This window comes from Eleutherodactylus coqui, chromosome 5, assembly GCF_035609145.1.
Source record: "Eleutherodactylus coqui strain aEleCoq1 chromosome 5, aEleCoq1.hap1, whole genome shotgun sequence".
NCBI lineage: Eukaryota > Metazoa > Chordata > Amphibia > Anura > Eleutherodactylidae > Eleutherodactylus > Eleutherodactylus coqui.
The window spans coordinates 142,839,115-142,865,980 of record NC_089841.1 but is presented as its reverse complement, the minus strand read 5'-3'; the positions used below and the strand labels follow the sequence as shown (position 1 = coordinate 142,865,980).

The window sequence follows — 26,866 nt, the reverse complement described above, 5'->3', positions numbered from 1 at the left end:
AGCACATTTTCATAAATTAATCTTTACGATCTATAAAGTAAAATTAGGTGAAAGGAAATATCAATGAAGGATTTCTTCACTATAACATTTAATTACATGTCATTACCATCGGTACTTGGAACAAAAGCAGTAGCCAAGTCATAGGCAACTGGCAGAACAATTAATGGATCGAGGACAATTCCATCTTCATTGAAGAAATCTTCATAGGTCCACTCTTCATAGTGGTCTCTTTCACCTCCAAAACTGGCATTCTGTGAAGGCAGACATACGTTAAGACAGATGAAACTTGAAATGAGGGTATTCTTTACTTGTTAATATTTGGCAACTTTTTTATTTAAAAAAAAGGAATTTAATTCATTGCATAAATGCAAAGAAAAACAGATAATTTCACCACTACTTATAGTCTCAGAAGAAAAAGTATAAAGAAGCGGGCTACTTTATCGACCCCATGGGTTATGCTATTAGAATATAAGCAGGTAGCCAGCATCCACCACACTGGGTTCCTGCAATCTTTGAAGTAGATGCAAAGCAACAAAAAACATGGCAAAATCAAAACCCAGACACTTAATAAAACTTACTTTAGATGTAAAACCGTAGTCTTCAATTTCACATTGCCTGTAAAGTTTCATGGCTATCTGAGTATATTTACATAATTCCAATGCATCAAGCAAGAGATCTGTAAAAGATATTACAATATAATTTAATTATTTTACAACATTTTCAAATAAGAATAGATATCACTAAAATAACTAAAACTAAAATGTCACTTATTAGTATATCTGAAAATTTGTAGGCGTATGCATATATATTTTTTATAGATGTTTTATGCTTTTAGCTAAAATCTACTACAATGTAAGAGAGGTCAATCTATTGTACTCACAAATCAAGTCAGGCAAAAAACCCTCTCACACACTTTCTGGATCTAATTTGTCTTATACAGTAAGTCATACGGTATATACCAAAATGCAAATAAAAAAGATGGAACAATACCTCTGCAGCGCCACCTATTGGACGTCAGCATTACTTCAAATCAATGCTTGACACTTTATACAAGTCTGTAGAGCAATGATTGGGGATTGAAAACCAAGCCAGAATCCATACAGACAGTTGTTTCAGGGGGTTTTGCGCCTCATCAATGTGCAGTAGGATCCTGGCTTGTTTTCATTTATTTCTCTTATTGAAGATTGAGCATTAGCCTAGGTAGTTCATTAGAAAGCAATTAAGAAGCATCAGCTTATGGTACCCATACAAAAGGAAAACTAGAGCTTAGGCAGGGAACACCTAGGTGGAAACCTTGGGTACGCATTAGACTTTAGGCTATCGGGGTCACTTTATTCAGGGGCAGAGGGAAGCCACACTGTCTAGCGTGAAAGCCGTTGTTACGGTATATATCAGCAATTTATGGTTTGTGGTCTGCTCATACTATCATTACAATGAGCGACAGTACAGGGAATAGTAACCCCCCACATTGTGGGTTTATATAGAGAAAGAAGAAATTAATAAAAATATTAAAAAAACAGGTACTTGAGGAGGAGTTCAGTCAACGAAACGTGTTGAACCTATAAGTACATACATGATAAAAACCCGCTTTCTGAAACAAAAACTTGCGGCTTTATATTGTAACCCAACACCTGAACACACCAGAAAGGGGCACAAAACCATTGGCCCTGGTGCTGGAGGTGTGGGAGATGACAGCAATCTGTGATCATGTATATATGACAAAAACCTGCCTTTGATACAAAAATTTGCAGCTTCATATTATACCCCGATACCTAAACACATCAAAAAGGGGCACAAGACTATTGGCCCTGGTGCTGGAGATCTGGGAGATAGCCTAATCTTAAGGATGATTTAGACACAACGAGAATCGCTCAAAATTTGCTCAAAAGAATCTTTTGACCGATTCTCATTCTGTCTAAATGCACGTACATCGTGCAGTTTTCATGTACGAGTTGCTGATCACTCACTTCAAGTTTTCTTGAATTGAGCGATCAGCTGTTATCAGTGGAGCAGGCCGTTATCACAGCCGGCTGCGCTGATAAGATTTTTTCTGCCTGTGTCCCACTGTTAATTCACAGCGGGGCATGGGCGGTAAGCGTGGAGAACACTACAGCTTTATGCAAAAAAGCTGTATTGTTCGGCGAGAGATAGCGGCAGTGTCCAGCTGTACCTGCATAGCTCTATAGTAGCTACTTAGCTAATGTAGAGTATGCAAAGATGATCGCTCAAAACTGTCACTCAAACTATCGTTTGAGCGACTTTTGAGCGATCATCTGTCAGTGTAAATGGGGTATTACATGCAATGAGATAAAGATCCAGTGAATAGAGGGGATAAGATTGATAATTTCATTAGTCACTATGGCACATATGCATCCACACATTATGCTGTAAACATGTGTGTGACTTAGTGACCTTTTTTTATGTGCAACGTATAAAATCACAAGACTACATGTCTGTCTGAAATAAAAGGAAATACCCGTACACAAGGATGCAATATGAAACATAGTATACCTTATATCCCAATATAGTACATGTGACATATGATTTGGAATTTACAAATTAGCATATCTATTAGGAGATCACCATAGCTGTCTAGCTGTATATGAGAAGACGCCTCTGTCGGGACAGACATACAGGCCTGACTTGTCAATAACCAGCATACTCGAGATAGAGACTGGAATGTGAATAAGTCACTTGATAAATAGATGTTCAGGCTAGACGCGAGAACAATAGTAAGATCAGGTGGGAGTCTGATGGTGAATTTCTTATTCTAGTTTGTTTGGTGTTTATGATTCCCGGGACTTTTTTTATCGCGTAATGAGCAATAAAGGTTATGTTTTAGGATATTATTTTCTCAAAAGAAATCAGAACGGAAAAAGTACATTATATTCTCAGTGTAAATGCACTGCAGAAGCGATTAAAGCTCGTTAATGTAAACAGAAAAAACCCCAACAACAATTGACTGCAAACAATGCTTAGTGATGGTAAGACTTTATTGGATTCATCAACAGATTTATACAATCTGTGGCCATTGATATACCCTGTTTCCCCAGAAATAAGGCCTACTCTGAAAAGGAGCCCTAACCGGACTTTTATAGGTTTTAGGGGAGACTTGAAATATAAGCACTACCCCAAAAAAACGCCCTAGCTGCATTACATTACAAAAAAAAAAAAAGAGGAATACATTACCTAGCAGGCTCGATCCAGGTCCCTCCCCGCTGCTCCCCGGAGCTCTGACGTGCTTCTTGCAGTCCTTGGCCACCCACAGAAGATCACTTCCTGGTTACAGGATTCATAGATCCCACCTTCAGGAAGCAATGGCTCTGATTAGTTCTCAAGCGCTGCTCAGACAAGCAATACAGCGCTCAATGAACCAATGCAATGGCTGTGATTGGTTGATCGAGCGCTGCATTGATTTGCTGAGCAGCAGTCGATGAACCAATCACAGCCATCGCTTTGTGGAAGTGGCATTTATGAATTGGTCAATGCAGCGACTCAGTCAAATGAACGAATCTGAGCAATAATCGTGCAGTGTAAATGCACAAAAACAGCTCACTTTTTGTTCACAGGTTTTGTCATTGACTTACCGCGATCCAGCGGTTAAGTCTGTAAGTGTAAACACTCTGCACGAGTGCTGACAATCTTATGGCTGACGTTGGCGCTCATGCAGTCATTTACCTGTTGGCCCATGTAAAAGGGCCATAAGACTTACCAGCTTATAGTTTCCAGGCTTACTTTTTTACCCCTTTTTTAATATCGGCACCACACTGGCTATGCATCAATCTAGTGGAACAGACAGAGTCCATAAATATAAGAAACAAGGCTCTATCACATAACTTAATACCTTTACAACCCGGGGTGTATGACATTGGGACCCTGTGATTTTAAAATTTTAATCTTTTTAAGGCGGCTCTTAACTTCTTCATGGGTTAGACTGCTGAAATTTAAGCCCCATTTACACGCAACGATTATCGCTGTTCAAGCGATGGCTTTTGAGCGATAATCGTTGTGTGTAAACACTTCCATCTTTCACTCTTCGGGCTAAACGATAATTTTTAGGGGAGTTTAAAATCTACCATTCAGCCAGGAAGAGATAGCAGGGACTGCACGCTGTGTTCTCCGCGAGAGCAGCTGATTACATTGTATTTAGCTGGCAGCCCATGCAAAGACAATAAAGCTGAGTGCAAAGTCCAGACCACATGCTGGGATTTAAAAACAGCTGCTAGAGGCTCACTTACATGCAAATGAAGCTGTTAAAGTTCTAATGGGCATTAGTGCCCATTAGTACTTTATGCAAAATGATCACTAGAACGGTCAATCTCTCAATCATTTGAAAGATTGTGTTTGCGTGTAAATGGGCCTAGAGAGTTCACTTTATCACTCTGCATCTCATCTGACATTTCATTTTCCTCTGTGAACACACTAGAGAAAAAAAAAACGAATAGATTTGCTTTCTCCTCATCAGCCTCTATAATTTTTTCTACATTTATTTAAGGGACACCACTTTCAATATTTATCTTTTTACTATTCATTTAACACTGGGGAACAATTCTGAACTTTAGTTTTTCAGGTGATTTAAACTAAAATAGGCATGTCAATTTCAAAAATGCAGTTAAAATTTTCTTCTATCACGTTAGGTTTTTTTCTCTACAGCTTATCAATGCAATTACTCAAGCCTGCATCGAGTGGAGCACTACTATTCTATTGGCAGAGAGCGAACTTTCCTCGAGCGGGGTGGAGGATGATCCTGGCGACTTAACTTTGTCATTAGTGCCAATGTATACCAATATAGACCACTGGATCCACACCAGCCTCTCCCAGTAATATGTCAACCCGATCCTCAATGTGTTGAACTTGTGCACCAGGAAGACAACACACTGTTTCACGATCCCAGTCTTTGTCTCTCCTCCTAATAATTATCACTACCAGAACCTGTCTAGCCTGCCCTGCGCTCCTATTCCCCTTTTTACTGGAGTAGACATTCCCCTGGGAGTCAGACACCATGTCATACTGTAGCAGTGCTAATCGTGTAATAGCATCCCCCTCATCTGCCAACTTTGAAAACTTGTTGGGGGTGTGCCAGTTCAGGACCAGACTCCCTAGATCTCATCCCTTTACCCCTTCTGCACCCAGCTAGCAGCCTGATCATCCTGCACTCCCATTCTACCATCCCCCCCAGCGAGTAGCAAGCTCCTTTCAAAGTTGCCAATGGATCTCAGTGTTGCAAGTTGCTCACTTACTTTCAACATCCTCACATTTCATAAAATAGTATGCACCCTCGAACAGCTGTTCAAGGACTGTATACATGGCACAAGATGTACACTGGTTGCCACTGTTGATCATGGAGCACACATTCTAAATGGCGATTAGGGAGGCCCCCAGAATTAGCAAGTTATCTGCAACTCCTAGAAATAGCACCAGATGTCATGTACAAGGACTGACTCACATTAGTTTAATGACTGTTGATATTTAGTCTGTGCTCTTGAGAAATCGCATTAGAGACAGCCCATACACATGACATCATGATCACACATACTGTACACAGGGGAAGGCAGACAGCCAAGGAAGATCATAAGTCAGATCTAGAGCATGTGATCTACAGCACTAACAGAGTCACATGTCCTTCTGGCAGATCAGTGCATCAATAATTGAGTTGAAGAGAATGTAAATGACCAAGTCTATTACTACTGTCATTGGAATACTTTCATACATATAAATTAATCCCTGGCTATGCCCCTTGAAATACAAAGATCATAGCAAATTAGTGTCAAAATTTGCATACCTGATTTTTTTAATTTCCTGAAGTCCAATTGGACAGAAGACAAGGCAATGTGCATAACTGTTAAGCTCACAATGAGTCTTCTTTAACCCTTTCCAATCCAATGTCAGGCCTGCCCCGACATCATAATTTCCCTCCACAGCTTCGATGTCGGGGCAGGCCCGACACTGCAGTGCAGGAGTGCATCTGCACCCGATCGTCAGACACATCGGGTGCAGATACACTCCTGCACTGGTCCTCATTGAGGACCCTCGAGGAAAAGGCAGAAAGGGTTTTTAACCCTTTCTGCCTTCTCCTTTACACATTACATAGCACTCAATTAGCGCTATGTAATGCACGGAGATTCCGTCCGGCGATCATGTGACCGCCGGTGTCACGTGACCCCAGCGGTCACATGATCGCCGAGTCGGGAGGCAGAAGGGAGAATGCGGAAGACGCCGGACAGGTAAGCAGGTCCCTCCAAGGTGCAGTGAGCACCTGCACCCTCCTGAACTCTGTCAGTTCAGGAGGATGCAGGGAAATGTATTTTTTTCTCATCCATTCTCACCAGCTCCCATTTATTTGGAGCTAGGGAGAATGGCTGAGAAAAAAATAATTGGATTGGAAAGGGTTAAATACCGCACAAAAACAAATAACTATGGCGTACATTTTAGCAATACAAGGGTAGAAAGCTGTGTTGCCTTCAGACTCCAGGAAATAAATGTCAGTTTTCTCATGTGGAAACGTCCCCAGGGTACCACTTTCAGAGCAAATGTTAGTAGGGCCAGGAGTCTCATTGAAGCCTGGACAGAGATTGCTAAGGGAGATTCCCACTATCAGATTCTTCACTCGTTTATGGGAGAGTCTAAAGTTCATTGACAAATGTGTTAATGTATTCCAAATACTTGATTTCCCTAATGGGAAAGAAGTGAGATTTTTCCTCATTCATGAGAAAGCTATTGTCGGAGAAGTTTGATGGTCATCTGAAAGTGTTAATAAAGCTGGTCTAGAAAGCAGACTTTCACTGATCAGTGATCTAGAAACGGGACTAAATGAATTCCCTGCAATCTCAGGGCTTCTGACACAATGACAACCACCTATGAAAAAACTCTCAGAGCTGAAGTCTGCAGGGAAGACATGTGGGCTGCAGATATATTAGATAACCTTGTAAAAGGACAGCTACCCTGAGAAGTCTTCAGTGGTTTCTCAGAATCAGAATATGGAGATATGTGTCCCTGAGATTGATAGTAGAGAGGAAATTGTTTGACTGGAGAATCGTACTTCTAGAACTGATGGATTCCATCTTGAATTTCCTCTTTCTGATATGAAGAAACAATAATCAATGAAGGTAGCAGTCCAGAGCTGGGTCAGAGAATGTTCAGACGTGATATTTTAAATAGGGCGGCAAAAGGTTTTTATGTGACTCACCCTGACGCAGCCGGGTTTCGCCTAGGTAGGGGGAACTCTGGTACATCCACAATCCTGGTCAGCAAGCACGTACTAGTCTTATAAACATCACACAAAGGAGAGCATCGATGAGGGACCCAGGCATATATCAATATATAGCCAAAAAAGAAATAGAAGAGAAGGTGTGTATGGCGATAAACTAAACAAACAAAAAAAATAGCGCCCCAGATGGTGCTTTAATGGAGAAGTAGAGAGCACTTACTTCACAGGGGTGCCTCCTTAGAGAATAATAATTCTCTCCTAATCCAGAAAAGCAATGATTATCCCAGCAGGGGGACTATCCCAATTGGTCAGACAGTAGTGGTGATCTACTTAGGAAAAGATTTATTTCATAAAGTGCAACACGTTTCGGCTCATTGCAGAGCCTTTTTCAAGCATATCAGCGAGTTCAAGACTATATTATATGTGTGTGTATATATATATATATATATATATATATATATATATATATATATACACATACACACATATATACATACATATATATATATATATATATATATACATATACATACACATACATACATACATACACATATACATACATACACACACAAAAAAAAAAATCACAAAATGTAAGCACTGGGGGGTTTTTGGTTTGGTATTTATCGCCATACACACCTGCTCTTCTCTTTCTGATATAGGAATGTGAGATATACGAGTAGACGCCAATCCCGAATGCTTTTCAGACAACGAACGATGAGTAGGAACTGGTTCCAACACATCCCTGTTGCTGAAATCTTGCAGAATGGACACCACAACTGGATTGCAGTGGCAAGTAAGAAAGAACCTGTAGTAGGGAAATGAGAAAAACTTCAGCACATAGACCACTGAAATGATGGCAGTGACTGAAGCATCAGATGACCTCTCTAACCACACTGACAAGCATAAAGGTCTTGCGCGCACTTGAGGAGCACTGTATCTGGGGTCATATGTAATTAAAATTGTGGATGAGAGAAAGCCTTTGTTCATGGAGTTGCTTCTTGCCATCAAGTTTCCTTATATTTCTGGTGGTCTCAAGGTGCCTCTGGATTTTAGTCTTTTATATCGCTAACAGAAAAACTTGTTTGTGTATTAGGTGGATGAGGAAGAGACACCTTTTTATACTTATTAAGTGACTCTAAAATCTTTAACTGTGGGACCAAAGAGAGAACTTGGGTTAATGGCAGGGCACAAAAGTCAGTTTTTAAAGTAATGTCTTCTGATAATTTCATTAGTCCATAAAGAATGTCTAGAAGATGTTCGAAAGAGACAAATTTCTGAAGGTTAGACGGAGGGTATCCAGGGGATAATTGCAAAGGAATTCTGCTGTATTTTTCCTAACCTGCAGAAAGGTGTATCTAGGGCAGAGGTTTTTAAATCCATGCGGGTTATTAGATAATTGGCTGAGACATATTTTGAGGGCTCTAAGCTACTGGGACGGAGGCTTTAAACAGCTGGTCGCTGACGTAGCATACACTCTTTTCAATAGGGAGTCTACTTTATGATTCATATAATCCCATGAAAGCAAGGACTGCTCAAAAGTAAATATAGGACGCTTGGACAGTTTGCCAACAGCCAGAACAACTTTAAGTGGAAGGTGCCAGTCCTCACCAGACTTTGGATTAAACTTACAGACAAGTTGAAATCTGGAAGTTACGCCAAAATTTTTCTTCAGGTTTTAACCAGACTCAAATATATATCTAAGAATACTTTGGAAGGAATTTGCCCTTCTTGGGTGGAAAATACGGTAGTAGATTTGTTTTCACGGCCCCTTTAATGTGTTTGATAAATTCAACATTTTTCTGAAAAAGATAGGCACTATCAGGGAGACCAGAGCCCGTAAGTCCAATGGACCTTAACCTTTAGACAGACTTGATAGTAAAGAGTCAGAATCAGAGGAGACTAAACCACAAATCACTTGGGATTTTTTCTTCCCATGTGAAGAATTTACTTGCTTAAAAGTGTCAATATAACTAAGACCACAAAAAGAACTCCTTAGCTTCTGAACAAGATGGTGTTTTATCCTCCGTAAATATGCAACCATGACACAAGTTTTCCGATAAATCTTTGGGAAATAGCTGGTTGAACTTTTAACAATCTAGATCTAGATATTTTTCTTCTCTCCCTGCTTTTATGAGTGGACATGTAGACAGAGAAGAAAAACTACTTAGTGGTTTTGCATCTGCATTAGAACCTCCGAATGGAGATTCGGTTGCAACTCCGGCACAAAATACTGGAAGTAAGAGCGCTGCACGCAGAGCTTTTTCTTCCAGCAAAAAGTGGGGCAGCTGAGGGGAAAGCTAACAGACCCCATTATACTCAATGGGGTCTGTTCAGTTCCATCATAAGATGGACCCGTTTAGGGCAGGGGATTCCCTTTTTTCTGCTCACCGAATGGAGCAGGAAACCAGAACTCTCAACGCAGATGTGAAACTACTCAGCGTTTTTATTCCAGTCAAAAAACTGAAGCATAATGGAAATGAAGCAAAATGAAAGCACTCAGGTTTTTTTTGAAAACACATTAAAATAAATGGGGAAAAAACTGATCCGTTTATTTCAGTTTTACAGCCTCCAAAAACTTAGAAGAGAAACAGAAACCTTAAACACAGCACTAACGCAGATGTGAAACCATCCTCAGCCAGCTGATTCCAGAGGAGCATAAACAGGCTGCTAAATACAAGGCTGCACATAGATTAGCTCATCTCTCAGGATAGAGTGTTCAGAGTGTTGGAATCTGACAGCGTCCGAAAATAATAGGAGCTAAGATCTTGCAAGACTAGATAATCTTGGGCATGCAAAACAGAGCCAAAGGCTGAGAACAGTGAATGCATGTGCAGATCAAAGATCCAGTGTGCTTTTGTTAAGGGCATGTGTTGTTAACAGATCTGCTATATGGCAATGCTTGCAAATAGCAGAATTTACAGCAGTAAGTGGGCACAGTTGTAGAAGTACAACGAGATGGTGCTGCTAGCAAGGCCAGTCCCACAATCAGGCAGTATTCTGACCGACAGAGAACAGTCATAATAATGAATAGGGGACACAGTTGCTGGTGCTTAGGGACCACTCCCAGGATGGGAGGACACCTGTCCAGGAGGTAACAGGACACCAGCTGTCCAATAAGAAGAAAAACAAAACACTGGTTTGTTCTTTGATTCCAAAGTATTTAAAGGAGGCTATGTGAGCTTATTAATTATGCCAACTGTCTTTTCTTCTGTCCATTTAGACACCAGAGGACCTTAACCCTTTCAGTGCTGTCTGAGGAATGATCAGAACTAAGGGCCCTTTCACACGAGCCGAGAATCGTTCAGATTCCTACGATCAGGAGGAATTTGAACAATTATCACTTAGTCTAAATGCATGCACAACGAAAGATAAAAATTAAATGACGAACGAAATAATGTTTGCAGAAGCTGAACAACGGATCGGCCTGTGTAAACAGGCAGTCGTTCATCTATGAACCACTGCCCATTTACTGTGAATGGAGGTGGGCAAGCCAGAATGATCTTCACGGCAGTCCGCATCCATTCACTAGCGTTGATCGTTCCTGTGTAAAAGTACAAGAAAAATCATTTCTGGGATGACCTGTTAGGCATCTGCGCTCGACAGGTCGTCCCGTATAAAAGCAACCTAACATTTTATAATCAGGTCATTTTTATTGAAATTATACTTTTTCATATAAGTACTCCTTAATTTCAAAACATTTATCTATACATAGAACATATCATTAGCAAATCCAAACAAATCGATCATAATTATATGTAAACAAATCATAATCATCCCCATAATATTGGGTGATAATCATCCCTTGTAAATGGCCCTTTAGGACTCGTGTCCACTTGAAAAATACAATCCGCGCAGAATCTGCTGCGGATTCCGCACAGATTTGCTTTAAATGGTATTTTTTTCACATGCAGATATCCACACACATTGCTATCAATGTGATAGCAATGTTGCCGATCCGCGGCAAAATGGAGCATGCCGCGTTTTTTCTCCCGCACATGAAAAATGCAATGCTTTTAAAATGCCATCCATGGGTGCAAAAATCAATTTAATGGACCCGCGGATGGCCAATGATTCCCTATGGGCAAAATCCGCTGCGGAATGCGCAATTCCATTTAGCTAGTGGACATGAGGACTTAGTCAAGCAGCCTCTAAATCCGGGGGAGGGGTGGTGGTGAAGTAAGCTGCATCCAATGGGCAGTAATCAATTTCCGCACCTGATACAAAGCTCTGTGAATTTCCAAAAGAATATGCCCAATATACAAGGTCTCAGAAAATCTCAAGTACCACATTGCAAAATTCACACAATTTTCCACAGTCCCAGACCATATGCATGACATCTGCTCTATCCATGTAACATTTTGGATAGTCCGAGTTTAATCTAATACCCAAGGTAAACAACTTTAATAGAGTATGAAAAGGTCTATGCTCTAAATACAATTACAATGCTTGTTGACTTTCAGGTAGCGATATCATTGGAATCCTATGCAACGCTGCAGCTGATTTAGCTTCGCTAATATGGCTTAAATCTTTTTCTCATTTTTCTTTTGCCTTTATTGGGAATTGCTGTAAATAGAAAGAAAGCATAGCTGGCTACAAGCCAAACCCCCAGGGATAAATGAGGTCATACAACAGTTAAAACCTCTTCTGAAAATGGAGAGAATTGAGATAGTGGAATCCCAAGCCCCAAAATGTTTTTCAAAAAAAAAAATGGAGAAATTCCTTAGTCCCAGTGAAATCAAGGAATGTATGACGCAGTTCACCAATACAACGTTGCATTACAGTCAGGACAATATGAATAAATTGGTAATATTGAAAATGACGTGACTGGTCGTAAAGAGGAGATGGTCGTTGGGGGGGGGGGGGGTTAAATCGTGGGTTATTATTTAGTAATAGAGAGTTTTAATGTTTGTTTCAAAAAGTTAATAAAATGTTAGGACATCCAGGGAGAGGGGAAATACTATAACAGGAACATGCCATCTAAAAATCGCTTTCTTCTGCACACTCCCAGAAAGGAATTGCGATTTTCGCATGCTCTATTTTTTCTGCGGTGTCCGCATGGATGGCTTCCATTGAAGTCAATGGAAGACGTCCAACCCGCGGCTCATCCACAATTGACATTGCGGACAGGTCGCGAGTAGCCGCGGCCATCCGCAATAGTAATAAAGATGAAGAGAGGGAAGTCTGCAGAGTCGACGGCCGCGGTAGGATTCAGATTCCACTGTGGACTCGCGCATGCGGAAACAGACCCGTTTGTGTGCTGCCGGCCTAACTTAAAATCGGCTTAAAATTATTCCATTGAGTATGCGTGTGTGTGTATATATATGATATGTAATAATTTATAACTATAATCCCTTTTTTCCACCTTTCATCCCTATCTCACATACTGTTATTGAGGGACTACAACCTGTCATTCCAGAAATCAATCTGCCATTCAACCCCACTCCGTTTCTTTCTCCTCACCGCTTCAACTGTTGCAATTAAAATGTCATCTTAACACATTTTACTTATAGCAACTGTTATAGCAACACGATCGATTTTTAGTGGGAATTTACTTCGTTGATTTATATTCAACGCTCATTAAAAAGAAAAAAAAAACCTGTAGAATATGTGCTTTCTTCTTTAGTTTAATGGTTGGTCTCCAGACTTTGTTTTAGATCTCACCTGGACTGCATATGGTAGATGCCTTACAGGACAATTGGTAAATAACAGAAGGGAGATTCATTCCGGGGGGAATTACCATTGGAGTATTTGCTTCCAGCATTTGACAAAGTTTTTGTGAAGCAAGAAAGTGTAATTGTGCAGTCTGAGCATTACGGTGATGCTCATACAAATCACTGAAAAACAAATTGTAAGTTAATAGACATAGGTAGAATATTGTAGCAATAAGATTGCAATCTACTAGCATAGATACATCAGTTAACAAAAAAAGACCAGAGTGATTAAAAAATCATGAGGAATTTCTATTTGAAATATATTTCTAATGGCGTAAGACTGACATGGTCGTATTTTCCTTCTTATCAAAAACAGGATTGCAGTACATGAAAGAATTACTACCATTGTTTTGTTTTTTTTGGGAGGGGTGGGGGGGGGGGTTTGTCTTTTTTCACCACGCGGTATAAATAAAATGATACAGTTATTCTCTGAATCGGCATAAGAGCAATACCAAAAAGTTATATAGTTTTTTCATGTTTTGCTATTTTTGCAGACTAAAACCACTTTTTTATACAATATATACATTTGGGGATCGCCACAGTCAAAGAACCATAACATTTTTTTCTTCTGCTGACGGAGCTGTGTGAAGGCTTTTTTCTTTTGCAGGACATGCTGTAGTTTTCAATGGTATCATTTTTTGGTTTATACGACTATTTGATTTCCTTATGTTCTGTTTTTGTGAAAAGGAATATGTAAAAACAGCAATTGAGGCCAAATTCTCTATCTATCTATCTATCTATATATATATCTTTGCTTTTTATGGTGTTTGCTGTGCAGGCTTAACGATGTGCAAACTTTTTAAGTGTGATTACGAATGTGGCAATTCCAATTTTGTGTGGGGTTTATTTTGTTATTTAGCTTTACTTTTAACTTTTTTCTCATTATTGAACTTCCTCAGCTTTGATTGCTCATTGAATACATAGCATTACATTAGTACTGCCACGCATTTTACAAGCCTCTTAGATCCTGCCTCTGGCAGGGCCTAATAGGACACCACAGTGGGATTACCCAGGCTCTTATAGGTATAGAAAGAACACACTCCCTCTCTCAGCCTTTTAGATGCTGCAGTCACACTGACCATTACACCTAAAGGGTTAAACCTTTAGCACCAATCCTTGCAATTAGTGCAGTAGCCCAGCTGTCTTCTGACAGCTGTACTCCCACTATATCCAACACAAGACACCCATGACAATCTTCCAATGTAACCACAAAAAAGGCACATGCATTGGAAGAAAGCCCATTCTTGGCGCTGTAAAAAGGCATATAGGTGGTCACTAATGTGTTGAAAAGCAATACATGGAGGTAAATAAATATCTAAGATGCTAAAAAGTTAGATGGTAATGATGGAATAAGTATAGAGTATTGACAAAAAAAAATTAATATGTTTGTGCCAAATCATACCTGCAAATCTGCAGTGCCTTCTCAATCTTTCCAGCAGCTAATGCCCTTAAGGCCAATTCTGCACCAAGCTCCTGCTCTGTGACTTGCAAGAGTAAAGCAAGTCTGTAAAGTCTGGATTCTGTTGAAGGCACTTTGGATTTCTTATCAAGACCCGAATTCTGTTCTGGTGTCTTTTCAGATTTTAACTTAGACTTTGTAGTTTCATAAGCTGTAATGTGCTCTTCTCTAAGCTGAGACACCAAAGATCGGTTTTCGTATTCCTCAAGTGAAAGGAAAATATCAAAATCTTCCTACAAAACATAAAAATAACTTATGCTTTACATTAACCTTCAAGATACTAACAGATTGCAGGCTTCAGAGCATATAGTAATCTGCGTTTTGGGACTACCAACAAAGCAGTTTGAACAGCTTGGGTGAGGGGGGGGGGGGGGGAGATAAATATGATATCTAGTGCTACACAACTTTAAGAAGATTTGCTACAGTAGATAAACTGTCCTCCTGCATCACAAGAACACTTCATTCACGTATGAAGATATAGTGCAAATATATTAAACATGGCTCCCTGCGTATAGAAGTTGCACATTTTGTCACATGGCATCTTGTATGCAAAAATGTCCTGCCACTTAAAAAAAAAAGAAATAAAAAGTAGTAAGCAAAGCTTAGCAGTAGGAGGTATGACCGCTTGCAGCTCATCAGATTCACAAAAATTACACTAGAAACAAGTAAATTAACCACTTTTGGACTGGAACCATCTCAGTTCTTATTTTCGTTTTGTCTCCGCCTTTCGAGAGCCATAACTTTTTCATTTTTCCATTTACAGCTGTATAAGAACTTCTTTTTCTGCAGGACAAGCTGTATTTTTTTATGGTAGGCCTTTCTACACTTTGAGCGTAGAAAGGGCATCACTGAGCCAGGACTTTTGCCAACACCCACAGAGTTATGGTCTCAGGTCTCAGCCTAGGTGAGCTAGGATGCTGAGATAAGGAAAAAAGAAGAAAATTACCTGGAGAGGAAAAGGACCTGAGGAAAAAAAAGGAGCTGAGGGCAGGCTTTAACCCTGGAAAGCATGGTAAACCATTGCAGCTCAGGAAAAGGGTGCCCAGAGCAGCAATTGGAGGATTCTCCAGGACATACCTTCTTTCTACAGGGGCGCCCTGATAGGCTTAAAGGGGTTGTCCCGCGGCAGCAAGTGGGTCTATACACTTCTGTATGGCCATATTAATGCACTTTGTAATGTACATTGTGCATTAATTACGAGCCATACAGAAGTTATAAAAAGTTTTTCACTTACCTGCTCCGTTGCTGGCGTCCTCGTCTCCATGGTTGCCGTCTAATTTTCGCCGTCTAATGGCCAAATTAGACGCGCTTGCGCAGTCCGGGTCTTCTTATCTTCTCAATGGGGCTCCGTGTAGCTCCGCCCCGTCACGTGCCGATTCCAGCCAATCAGGAGGCTGGAATCGGCAATGGACCGCACAGAAGCCCTGCGGTCCACGGAGGGAGAAGATGCCGGCGGCCATCTTCACCGGGTAAGTAAGAAGTCACCGGAGCGCGGGGATTCAGGTAAGCGCTGTCCGGTGATCTTTTTTTAACCCTTGCATCGGGGTTGTCTCGCGCCGAACGGGGGGGGGGGGGGGGTGGTTAAAAAAAAAAAACACGTTTCGGCGCGGGACAACCCCTTTAAGAGAGGCTATGAACCCACCTCCACAAATGTAGCCACCAATTGGGTGAATAGATTAGTAGTTTGTCCCCAAAGGTACTAAGAGGTTTTTGTAATATCACCGTCGAGGCAGCAGTGGCGGCTGGCCCACCCCTGAGAACTGCCAGCGGGATACCAGCTAAAAGAATACTATCAGCGCTGCCTGAGAAAAATCACTGTGCGGCGCTGATAAGAGTCTTCGGTGATTTCTAGCTTACTAGAAATCACAGATGAATGAATAGTGCACGAAAAGTTCACGATGGCCGCACATTTAGACGCAACGGTTATCACTCAAAAGTTGGATTTTGAGTGATAATCGTTGTCTAAATGGGCCTTTGTGTGTTCAGTTGGTGAAACAATAATTATGGCTCCTATAATTTATATTATGCATTAATATGTTGTAGAAGAACTTTCAATGGCACGAAGAATGTCATTTAAAGCTTAAAACAAAAAAACAGAATACATTTTTTTTACCCTGCCCTCACCCAAAAAAAAAAATCCAATTGCTGATGGATGTTCTCTTTATTTGTTGTCCCTTTTTCTCAGTTGAGGACCTACTAGTTTTTTTTTGCTAATTTTTATTTTCTGTCTAGTAATTTAGGAGGAGTTAAAGCAGACAAGATGTTAGTGTAGGGTTCTGCCAGGTCGGTGGTCCCAGTTTATCAATGAGCAATATCCAAGTACGGTTTACTAGGGTAGTACCTAGCAGAATACAAGTCCTGGCAATGCCCTGTTTGTTACGATTCTCCCTTCTTTTTCCTTTTCGCTTTCTCCTCTATTCTCTGTTTCTTTCTCGTTTTTTTCATGTTATTTTCTAAATTTGATGTTATTGTCGCGGTCCTGCGGGACCAGCTATTTATTGCGTTTTGGTTTTTTTTGTATTGGTGTGTAAAACTTATACAAAAGTTCTAATAAAAACGTATTAAACATAATATAGATGGTCTAACACAAGGAGAGTTGATTAATATCAAGGTTCCAGAAACCCCTGGCCACATTTGTAAATTTGCTTTTACTTTTATTAAAAATAGACAAACTACTAATTACATCATAACTAGTAACGGCTCTACTGGGATTCTAGCACTGTCTAGACTTTAAAACCCTACATTAAAAAATGTGGTAAATATTCCATGAAAATTCACATAAACCTTTATATGAAGAGAGGATCATGTTCTCTTTCCACGTTACATATTAAAAGTCTCAATCATTCCATTTCCCAAAAATCCACTGAAAGCTAAAAGAAAAGAAACACTTACTTGTAAACTGTGGATTGCTTCAAACATTTTTAAGTTTGCTTCACATATTTCACTTTTCAGAGGATTCTCTACAAATTACAAGTCATTAATTAGAGATTTGGGAGGACAGTGAATACTGTACATTTAATGCACTGCCATTGAAGACAATATCGCATAAGGTAAGCCGAAAACAGTTTCTATAAAAATAAAATGTTAAATTTAATTTTCTCAAAAAGGAGAGTCAAGAAACAGAAAAAACTGCAAGTAAATGATCAAATGCTTATCAGTACACTATAAGGACAAGTCTAAGCCAATTTTTTGATCTTGCCTGCCTCCTACTGGTGACAATTCAGATACAACAATGCTGATGCACAATCCTTTCAAGACATAAGTAAAACATTTTGTAAATTTTATAAATAATAATTATATTCACACACACTGTATAATATATATAATATATAAACAAACAAAAAAAACCCGACATCATACAGCTTAGTTGGTGGAAAAATAAAAATGTTATGGGTTATGCAATGCAGTGATGCAAATGCAAGTTTTTTCGTTTTTTTTAAAAAGGGTTTTTTATTGTGCGAAAATAGTGAAAAATAAATAAATTGTTACTCCCATAATTTTATTGACCCAAAGAATAAAGTTAACATGCAATTTATACCACAAAGTGAATACCCTGAACCAAAAAAAATGCCAGAAGTCCCCCTTTTCATTCATCTGCCTCCCAAAAAATGCAATAATAAAAAAACATAAGTGAGCAATACGTTGCTTGTAACTCAAAATGGCACCATTGGAAACTACAACTCATCTTGCAAAACACAGGACATCACAAAGCTCTATTGGCGGAAATAGAAAAAATGATATGGGTCTTGGAATAAACTGATGCAAATACAATTTTTTAAAGTGTTGTTATTGTGGAAAAGTAACAGAAAAACCAAATTAATTTGATATTGCTGCAATTGCATTGACCTGCAGAATAAAGGTAAAAGGGTAAGATGTAATTCATTATATGTATCCCACAGTAAAGACATTAAAAATACAACTTACACCCTAATACAGATATGTAGACGAAAGAATAAGACTGATGTTATAATTCTAGGAAGTCGAGAATTATAGCAAAAAAAATAGTGTCATGGTAATTAACGTGCAAAATAGGCCCATCTACACTGGACGAATGTCGGGCAAACGGTTCCCAACACTTGTCCCTGTGTGTACTCGCTCCAGTGCAGCTGGATCGTTTAGTACTGTTCACTTCAGTACTGAACGGCCAATGTTTTAAATGAATAGAGAGGGGCGGGGTAGTGCGAGGAGTGGAATCTCCTCCAGCCGCCCCAACCCCCCTGCTGGCTGCTGTGTCAGAGAGCCAGGGAAACTCGCTCATGTGTAACAGTACAGGAGCAAGTATACGCGGGGACCAGTGTCGGGCATCGTTTGACCGACATTCGTCCAGTGTAAATAGGCCTTAAAGAGGTTGTCCCGCGATAGCAAGTGGGGTTAAGCACTTCTGTATGGCCATATTAATGCACTTTGTAATATACATCGTGCATTAAATATTGGCCATACAGAAGTTATATACTTACCCCTCCGGTGCTGGCGTCCCCGTCTCCATGGCGCCGACCAAAGCTGCCTTCTCCCCGGATTAGACGCGCTTGCGCTGTCTGCCTCTTCTGTCCGGCTCCAGAGTGCTCGCGCCGCAGAGGTCTTCTGCGCATGCGCAGAAAACCTGTGCGGCGCGAGCACGCCAGAGCGGCCCCTTCAGCGCAAGCGCGTCTAATCCAGGGAGAAGGCAGCTTCGGTCGGCGCCATGGAGACGGGGACGCCAGCACCGGAGGGGGTAAGTGAATAACTTCTGTATGGCTCATATTTAATGCACGATGTAGATTACAAAGTGCATTAATATGGCCATACAGAAGTGTATAACCCCACTTGCTATCGCGGGACACCCCTTTAACTAAGGGGTGAAATTAAAAGTCAACAAAATGCAGGATGTAGAGAAAACAACTAACCTTTCAGAAAACACACATGGAATTTCAGAATATCTACAATTGTCTTCGCTATCATTTTCTGATCCGTTTTGCACTGCAATAACTAGAGATACACTGCTTCAGTAATAAATATAGTAAACATACAAATGATACATTACAATCAAAAGTTTTGCCTTTTCATTTTTCCTCTCAGGGTAAGTTCACGTGGCAGAATTTTCCACAGCTGATTCCTCCTCAAAAACCGCATCAAAATCCTCGGCTTTCCGTAGTGGTTCATGGTGCAAATCTGCACACGGATTTAGCCCTGTCAATGGGCAAAAGGCTCTTGCGAAATTACGCTGTAAAAAAATAACGCTCCCGCTTTGGAATTTTGCCTGTGGATTTTATCCAATAACAGGGCAAATCTGTGCCAAAAACTGCAGCAAAAAGACGCAGATTCAGATTTTTTAAGGCGGAAATCGCTCTGGAAAAATTCCGATGCAATTCCACCATCTGAACATACCCTTAGTAGTCATCCCCTACTTTAGTGTAAACATACTTCAACAGCCTATTCAAATGGTGGCTTTTATACTATATCAGACCTCAAAATACGATAATAAGTGATCTGCTTTACCTCTTCAGAACTGCCAGGATTCTCTTGCAGCGCTATTCTAGCCCACAAACACAAGCGTTCCACAGTTACATCAGCTTCAGCAGGAGAGATGGACTTCAAAAGGTTTAGGCATTCATGTCCCTGCAGACACAACATTTTCCTGAATGCTTAATGTTTTCAAGCATATATGTGATAATTAGACATCAATCAGCCATGACATTAATATTGAACAGGTTCCCATCTTGACGCCAAAACAACTCTGACCCTGTCACTGGTTCATCAGCTGTTCTTTCTTGGACCACTTTTGGCAGTTGGTAATAACCAATGAATACCAGGAACACACCATAAGACTTACCATTTTGGAGATATTCTGCATCAGTCTAGACATTACAATTTGGCCCTTGTTGAATATTCTTTTTTTTTAATTAAAGTGTTTTTTATTAAACTTTTTTCACCTTTTACATATTATTAAAACATTTCTTACATAACTTTGGTTTCCCCCCCTTCCCTCCCCCCTCCCCCTCTCCCTCCCCCCCTAAGATCTCTCTCTCAGTGTTCAGTTCTTTGGGTAAACTGTCTCTAATTAAACAATGTGCTTTGTCGTAGCCAATAGTAACAGTTCTTGTATTGCTTGTTTGTTTTCTTCTTTGGTCTTTTTGTTGCTTGTCCTCTTGCTGTTTTCTTTTATTGTTGAATATTCTTAGACCTTAAATTTGGCAGTTTTTCCTGCTTCAAACACATTCACTCCAAGAGCTATTTTTTTACTTCTTGCCTAATATATTCCACCCTATCACAGCTGTATTCTCATGGTTTATAGTCCACAAGTCCCGCAGCACTCAGTCAGTATGCAGTCTCAAGCAGAGGTGTGTTTTAATATCATGCAGAGCCACGGTCCAGGGATCATGGACCTCCAATCCCCTCCAACGCCTACACAATAGCAAAAAGTGGCAGCATCAGCGGTGTTTAAATAAAGTAGTAAATCTTTATTGCTCCATGTCGAAAACAGGTAACACTTCGACTGCTATAGTCTTTGGGCACCTGCAGACAGCCGGGTTGGACACGGCTGCGAGAATTGTTGCAGCGGGACCCGACCCGAACCCCTGCAGGGACCAGTGCGGCGCTCACCTTCTCCCGCGGCTCTGGCTGTGTGATTTGCCGGCTGCCGGAGACCCGTACAGAAATAGAGCATGCCGCATTCTGTTTTCCATGTGCATTTTCACACGGACAAATCGCATCTGTCTGCATAGGATTGCGTATTGTAATGCAATCCTTTGCAGGCGGATAAGGCGGAAATTTTCGCTGCAGAATTTCCGCCTGTGTGCAGGGGGCCCTTCTCAAGCCAGGCTTGAGAAAGACTATAGCAGTTGAAACGTTGCCTGTTTTTAACATGGAGCAATAAAGATTTACTACTTTATTTAAACACCGCTGATGCAGCTGCCATTCTCATGAGATGATCAATGTTAGTCACTGGTAGAGATGAGTGAGCGTACTCAGTAAGGACAGATACTCGAGCGAGTATCGTGCTTACAGAGTACCTGCCTGCTCGCCTGCAAAGATTCAGGTGCCAGCGGGGGAGAGCGAGGGGGAAATCTCTCTCCCACTCGCTCCCTCCTGATCACTCCCGCAACACAGCGCTCACCCACGCTGGCACCGGATTCTTTGCAGACGAGCAGGCAGGTACTCGGTAAGGACGATACTCGCTCCAGTATCTGTCCTTACCGAGTACACTCGCTTATCTCTAGTCACTGGTCACTCTTTCTGTGTGGGTATATATATTATACACACAAACATATACATTTCTATATCTAAACATATATACATCCATATATAAAATGGTAAAAATAAATTTTCAAAAGGTTTGTAAAAGGAACTTAGTTAGACTTACTCTGTTCATGTAAATTAGCTGTACAATTCTGAAAATGTATATCTCTACTGTAGGTAGTCTATAAGCCTGGGCAATGTTTAAAGCATCTTCCAAAGATGAAGGTGAATCCTGCTTTAAGATATATTTAATTAAAACCTAAAAAAAAAATTAAAAAAGAATAAGCACAATCTGCAAGTTAAATGTATATGGTTATGTAAACTGTATGTGGTTATGTACACATTAGTGTCTCACCATGATTTGTTTATCAATGGCAAAATTAAAACCCCGTATTCCATAGCCTCGTAGAAGTTTGTTCATCTCCATCAGTCTGTAACTTTCCTTTAATAATTTTACTCTACAAATTATATAGAAACACATTCAATTAAAAATAATGAAAAATGCTGTGATCTTTTCATTATCACCACATATGTCTTGCACTAGATGTTGCTAGGGTTCTGTTTTTATAAAACCCATGACTAATAAGACAGAGTTGCTTTGTAATGGATCCCACAGTTATGTCAGTTTAACCTTAGATCACACAGTAGGGATTTATGGTGATCTTTGTAGAACAGTGTTGGTCTAGGTATTGCAGACATTATAGCCATGTACAGCTGGGCCTTAAAATGAATGTCAGGTTTCCCAATCTTTACTAAAATAGAATAGTATATATAACTGTAAAAGTCTTACTTAGGATGATCCATCTCCAGGTGTTGCTTTACAAGCTGTTCAATTGCATCACTCCAGGGTACCACAGCACCATACATAATTTGAAGTACAGCATCGAATATTAGCTGCATTGAAAATAGTAAAACTGCAAATTGGTTTATGCAATTTTAGAATTTTTGAAAACGTATAGAATTTCTGAAACAGAGACACTTTTCCCCCAAGCCAGCACTATAATTCAGAGGGATGATTGATTTAAGAAAGAAAAAAAGTGGGGTGGGCGATAACACACAACTTTCAAAAAAGTTTTAAAACTCTTATGCCGAGTTCACACGGGGGTAGAATTGCCATGGAATTTCCGTGCGGACCCTCCGCTGCATTTTTTAAAACTAAGACTAAGCAGAAAAGTGGAAACGACAACTGACATGCGGTGCGGAATTCAAATCCGCAACATGTTAGTTTTGACGCCGATTCCACTGCGGATTCTGTTCTCTCTACGGGGAGAGATTTTCACTGTGGAATACAGACTGAAAAGCTGCTTCAAAAAACTTGCAAAAACTGTTGCTAGAATTCATATGTCAACGCTTTCAAGCACGAAAAATTCAAAAAACAAATTACCCCTGAAAGTTGAGCCTCTGAGTACTGCCGCAGATTTGCATGTGATTACGCACATTGATTTAGCCCTAGTCAAAAAGAAAAATCACCAGGCAGCTCTCTGATGCAGAAATTGCATCAAGAAGTGACAGGTCAATTCTTTTTTTCTGTTTTGAATCAACTACTGTGTGGATTTTCAGCGCATTCAATTGAACGCTAAATGGTACACATTCTAAACAAAAATTTTAGTGTGGAATCTGCTGTGAAAATACTCCATGTGAACAGGGCCTTAGAGCCATTCATGTAGAGATTTGCACCCTTAGCCATAAAACAGAGTTCAGAACTCTTCCTACGAGATTATTAGGATCTAATTAGGCTTTGGCTGTAAAAACTGAACTTCCCTTTCAAAAATGGGTTTACTTACATCGATGTCGGACATGCAACCAATAACAGCCATTGCTTTGGCCTCCCATGCAGTTTCAAACAATGATGCAGAACGAGAGCTACAGTGTTCTAGCAAATCCTTAGGAACACACAAAAAGAGAAGATGACCAAAACATTGTGTATTTTATACAGACAGTTTATTTTTTCTTATTTACCTTAATGTATTATTAATTCTTAATTTACCTTAATATACTGAAGCAAAAGTTCTTCTTCCTGAAGGTTATGCTGATGCATATAAGGTCTAATGACCTTTTCCAATGTGGTTGGAATTAGTTCGGGGGCCAAGACTTTATCCAACATACGGAACACAATTGTAGTTGTGGTTTCCTGAAATTTGTATTGAGTAGTTTCAAAGAGATATTCAAAATGAAAATAGCTACAAACTAAAAATCAAAATTTGCACCAAACTAGTCTCAGTAATAATCCATACACAATCACGTCAAAACCACCTCAAAAGGAAACCCTTTTTTCTGATAAAACATAACATTTGATTCAATTAAAAACAAAGGTAAATAGAAAAAAAGCACTGTTATAATCCTAGTACTCGCAGTACCCGCCCTAACAAGGATGACCGAACTCTCAAATCTCTCCCAAGCAAAACCTATTCTAATAGTGATAAAGGATAAGAAATAACAATAAGAACAGGGGAAAAACACAGAAGCTTATTATAACACAATGTTCCAATAGTGGCCGGTCTAGAATAAATTAGCCATACATCTCTATTATGACAAGATATAATGAATCTCGGATACCACCACTATTGGTCTAAAAACTGAAAAATCATGTAGTACACAATATCCCAATAAGAAAAAGTCTAGAAAAGGTAGTCAGCAGTGTATCCCTTTTAAAGCCAGCTGTAATAGTTCTGAATAATAAGACAACAGCCACTAATAGGTCTGAAAAATAAAGTCACCCAAAGTTATGTAACATACAGTAATATCAATAAGGAACTGTATGTTACATTACTATGAATGACTTTCTTTATCAGACCTATTAGTGGCTGTTGTCTTATTATTCAGAACTATTACAGCTGGCTTTAAAAGGGATACACGGCTGACTACCTTTTCTAGACTTTTTCTTATTGGGATATTGTGTATCACATGTCTTAACTTTTCTGTTTTTGGACCAATAGTGGCATTATCCCAGAATCACTACATCTGTTCATAATAGAGATGTATGGCTAATTTGTTCTAGACTAGCCACTATTGGAACATTGTGTGTTATATAAGCGTCTATGTTTCTCTCCTGGAGCAATTGTTATTTCTTATCCTTTATCACTATTAGAATATGGTTTACTAGGGAATAGTTTGATTGTGGGGTTGTCCTTGTTAAAGAGGGTTCCCCGCTTAGATAATAGCATACTGGGACCATAATACGGCTTTTTTTCTATTCTCATTTGTTTTTAAATAAACCAATAAAAGGCTTTGCTTTATCAGGAAGAAACAAGTTCCTTTTGAAGTGGCTTTAGTTTCAAAGAAGTAGCAAAATATGCAAGACATTTTTTTTTCCAATGAAATAAAGGACGGAATCAAAGGCCTCAAACATCAATACTTGAGATGAGCGAGCACCCAAATGCTCGGGTACGCGTTATTCGAGTCGAGCTTTTCGTAAAATTCGAGAACTCTACTCGAGTAACGAACCCAATTGACTACAATGGGAAACTGGAGCAATTTTGTATGTGGGACGCCGGGTCCCGCTCGCGCTCTCTCTCTCTCTTATTGACGCGCGCGCTGCGTTGCGGTGGGGCCAAAACAGGCACGTCACAGTGGGGAGGAGCCAAAAACTGGGGCGGGGCCAAACACGGCGTGATGCTCGGAGTAACGAGCACCATCGAGTACGCTAATACTCGAACGAGCATCAAGCTCGGAAGAGTACGTTCGCTCAACTCTAATCAATACCTTTTCATAGTCAGAAAGTGCAATTCTGCAGTTGTATTTCCTGTACAGATCCACTAGCTCCTGCAGACTTGTGACAAGCTTCATCAACTGTTGCACCTCTTCACAATCGCCATCTTCTTTCTAAAATGTAGGTATGGCAACAAATGTCTTAAATCATACTTTAGAATAAAGTATCAACAAATTTAAGAAATAAATGTGGTAACATAAGGAAAACGAATTCCAATAAATAGTGATAAAGCGGAAAACATCCATGATTGCTCGTTAATGTAGTTTAAAAAATGCATAGTGTGGAGGTGAAATTTTCTTTATTTAAACCCCACGCAGAATTTGCTTCTTAAAAGTGGGGGATCCAACTCCTCCAGCATATATCACTGTTATCTTTTGATTTTTAGATTTGTTCACATGAGTGTTTGTATCCTTTCCTCACCCATCATCACAGATCCGTGCCAGGAGTTGAATCACAGCTGTGAAATACTTAATGAACCACCTAGTGGCCAAACTCTATTATTGACAATTACATCGCAGTTAATCCTGCAAGGCCTGTGATCACATGGTCCTTCTGTGCAGGTCCTTAATTTTAGGTATCATAATTCTAATGTAAAAAGTTTACATTTGTTTAGATTTGGAACCCTTTTCCCCCCAAAATATCATCCAAGTCAAATAAAGGGAGTGCCTTTTTGGGGGCCTGGCTTCATACAGGATAGGATTTTAAAAACTTAGATCTAGGAATTATTCCGTGGGAGAGTGCAAACTAGTTAAATCTTTGTACGCAGGGTCGATTTTAGCTTTTCTGTTGCCTTAGATACATCTGCTGGGCAGACACTGTGACACACCATACATAGGGTTAGATACAGCAACTGTGCAGATGCTATCACACACAGTAGTTTAAGAGAAATGTTCAACCTTTGATGCTATGGCATGTGGGGATCTGCACGATGAATGGTCCGCGACAGTGCGAATATACAGCAGTGCTCATGTACCATGTTCTTCATGTGGACTGTGTATAAAAGGGATGCTTTTGGATCTCCAGCCCTGGAATTGATCCCCTGTGGGGAACTCTGTGAGCCGCACGAACAGTTGCAGGTGAAGCTGCGGAGCCGGCAGCAAGAACATAGGTTCTAGGCCGAACCGCTCATAAATACAGACCACCCTAAGGAAATACATTAGAAGCCTAGCAGGGGTACTGACTGGGGACCTTGGTGCTGGGTTCCCAGGGTTATTACATTCCCCCACTATGCCAAATAGATTCCCCTCCTATAAAACAGTTACTTCTCCTCACAAGGTATGAATTGATTGACTGAAACTCTCATTTCTATTTATAATGAGCTCTTATGATGATTCAAAACCAGTCTCCATCATTTTTCATGCTACGCTTAGAGTATACTTTTTTTTTTTACTGATTCAATTTTTTATTGAAGAAATTTTTCAATACAGGGTGTTTCAGCATTAAATTCAACATTGCACAGGTACATTTTACATTTTGATGTTACTGTAGCATTACATCAGGCGATATATGAAGGTTCTAACCAAATGTATGCGTATGTTACTCTATTTACTGAGAATATTATT

General features: G+C 40.0%; 1 protein-coding gene across 1 annotated transcript in view; it reads right to left on the bottom strand.

Annotated features, from left to right (window-relative positions):
* KNTC1 (kinetochore associated 1) overlaps positions 1–26,866 on the bottom strand; it is a 148,612-nt gene that overhangs the window by 60,436 nt on the left and 61,310 nt on the right. The window contains exons 25-37 of the mRNA XM_066603314.1: positions 25,298–25,417; positions 23,583–23,726; positions 23,380–23,478; positions 22,386–22,489; positions 21,951–22,053; positions 21,720–21,854; positions 19,856–19,975; positions 19,264–19,345; positions 17,273–17,340; positions 14,324–14,613; positions 12,872–13,044; positions 579–676; positions 107–251 (exon numbers count right to left, since the gene is read on the bottom strand). Coding sequence (XP_066459411.1) covers positions 107–251; positions 579–676; positions 12,872–13,044; positions 14,324–14,613; positions 17,273–17,340; positions 19,264–19,345; positions 19,856–19,975; positions 21,720–21,854; positions 21,951–22,053; positions 22,386–22,489; positions 23,380–23,478; positions 23,583–23,726; positions 25,298–25,417 — 1,681 coding nt within the window. The remainder of the gene's footprint in view (positions 1–106; positions 252–578; positions 677–12,871; positions 13,045–14,323; positions 14,614–17,272; positions 17,341–19,263; positions 19,346–19,855; positions 19,976–21,719; positions 21,855–21,950; positions 22,054–22,385; positions 22,490–23,379; positions 23,479–23,582; positions 23,727–25,297; positions 25,418–26,866) is intronic.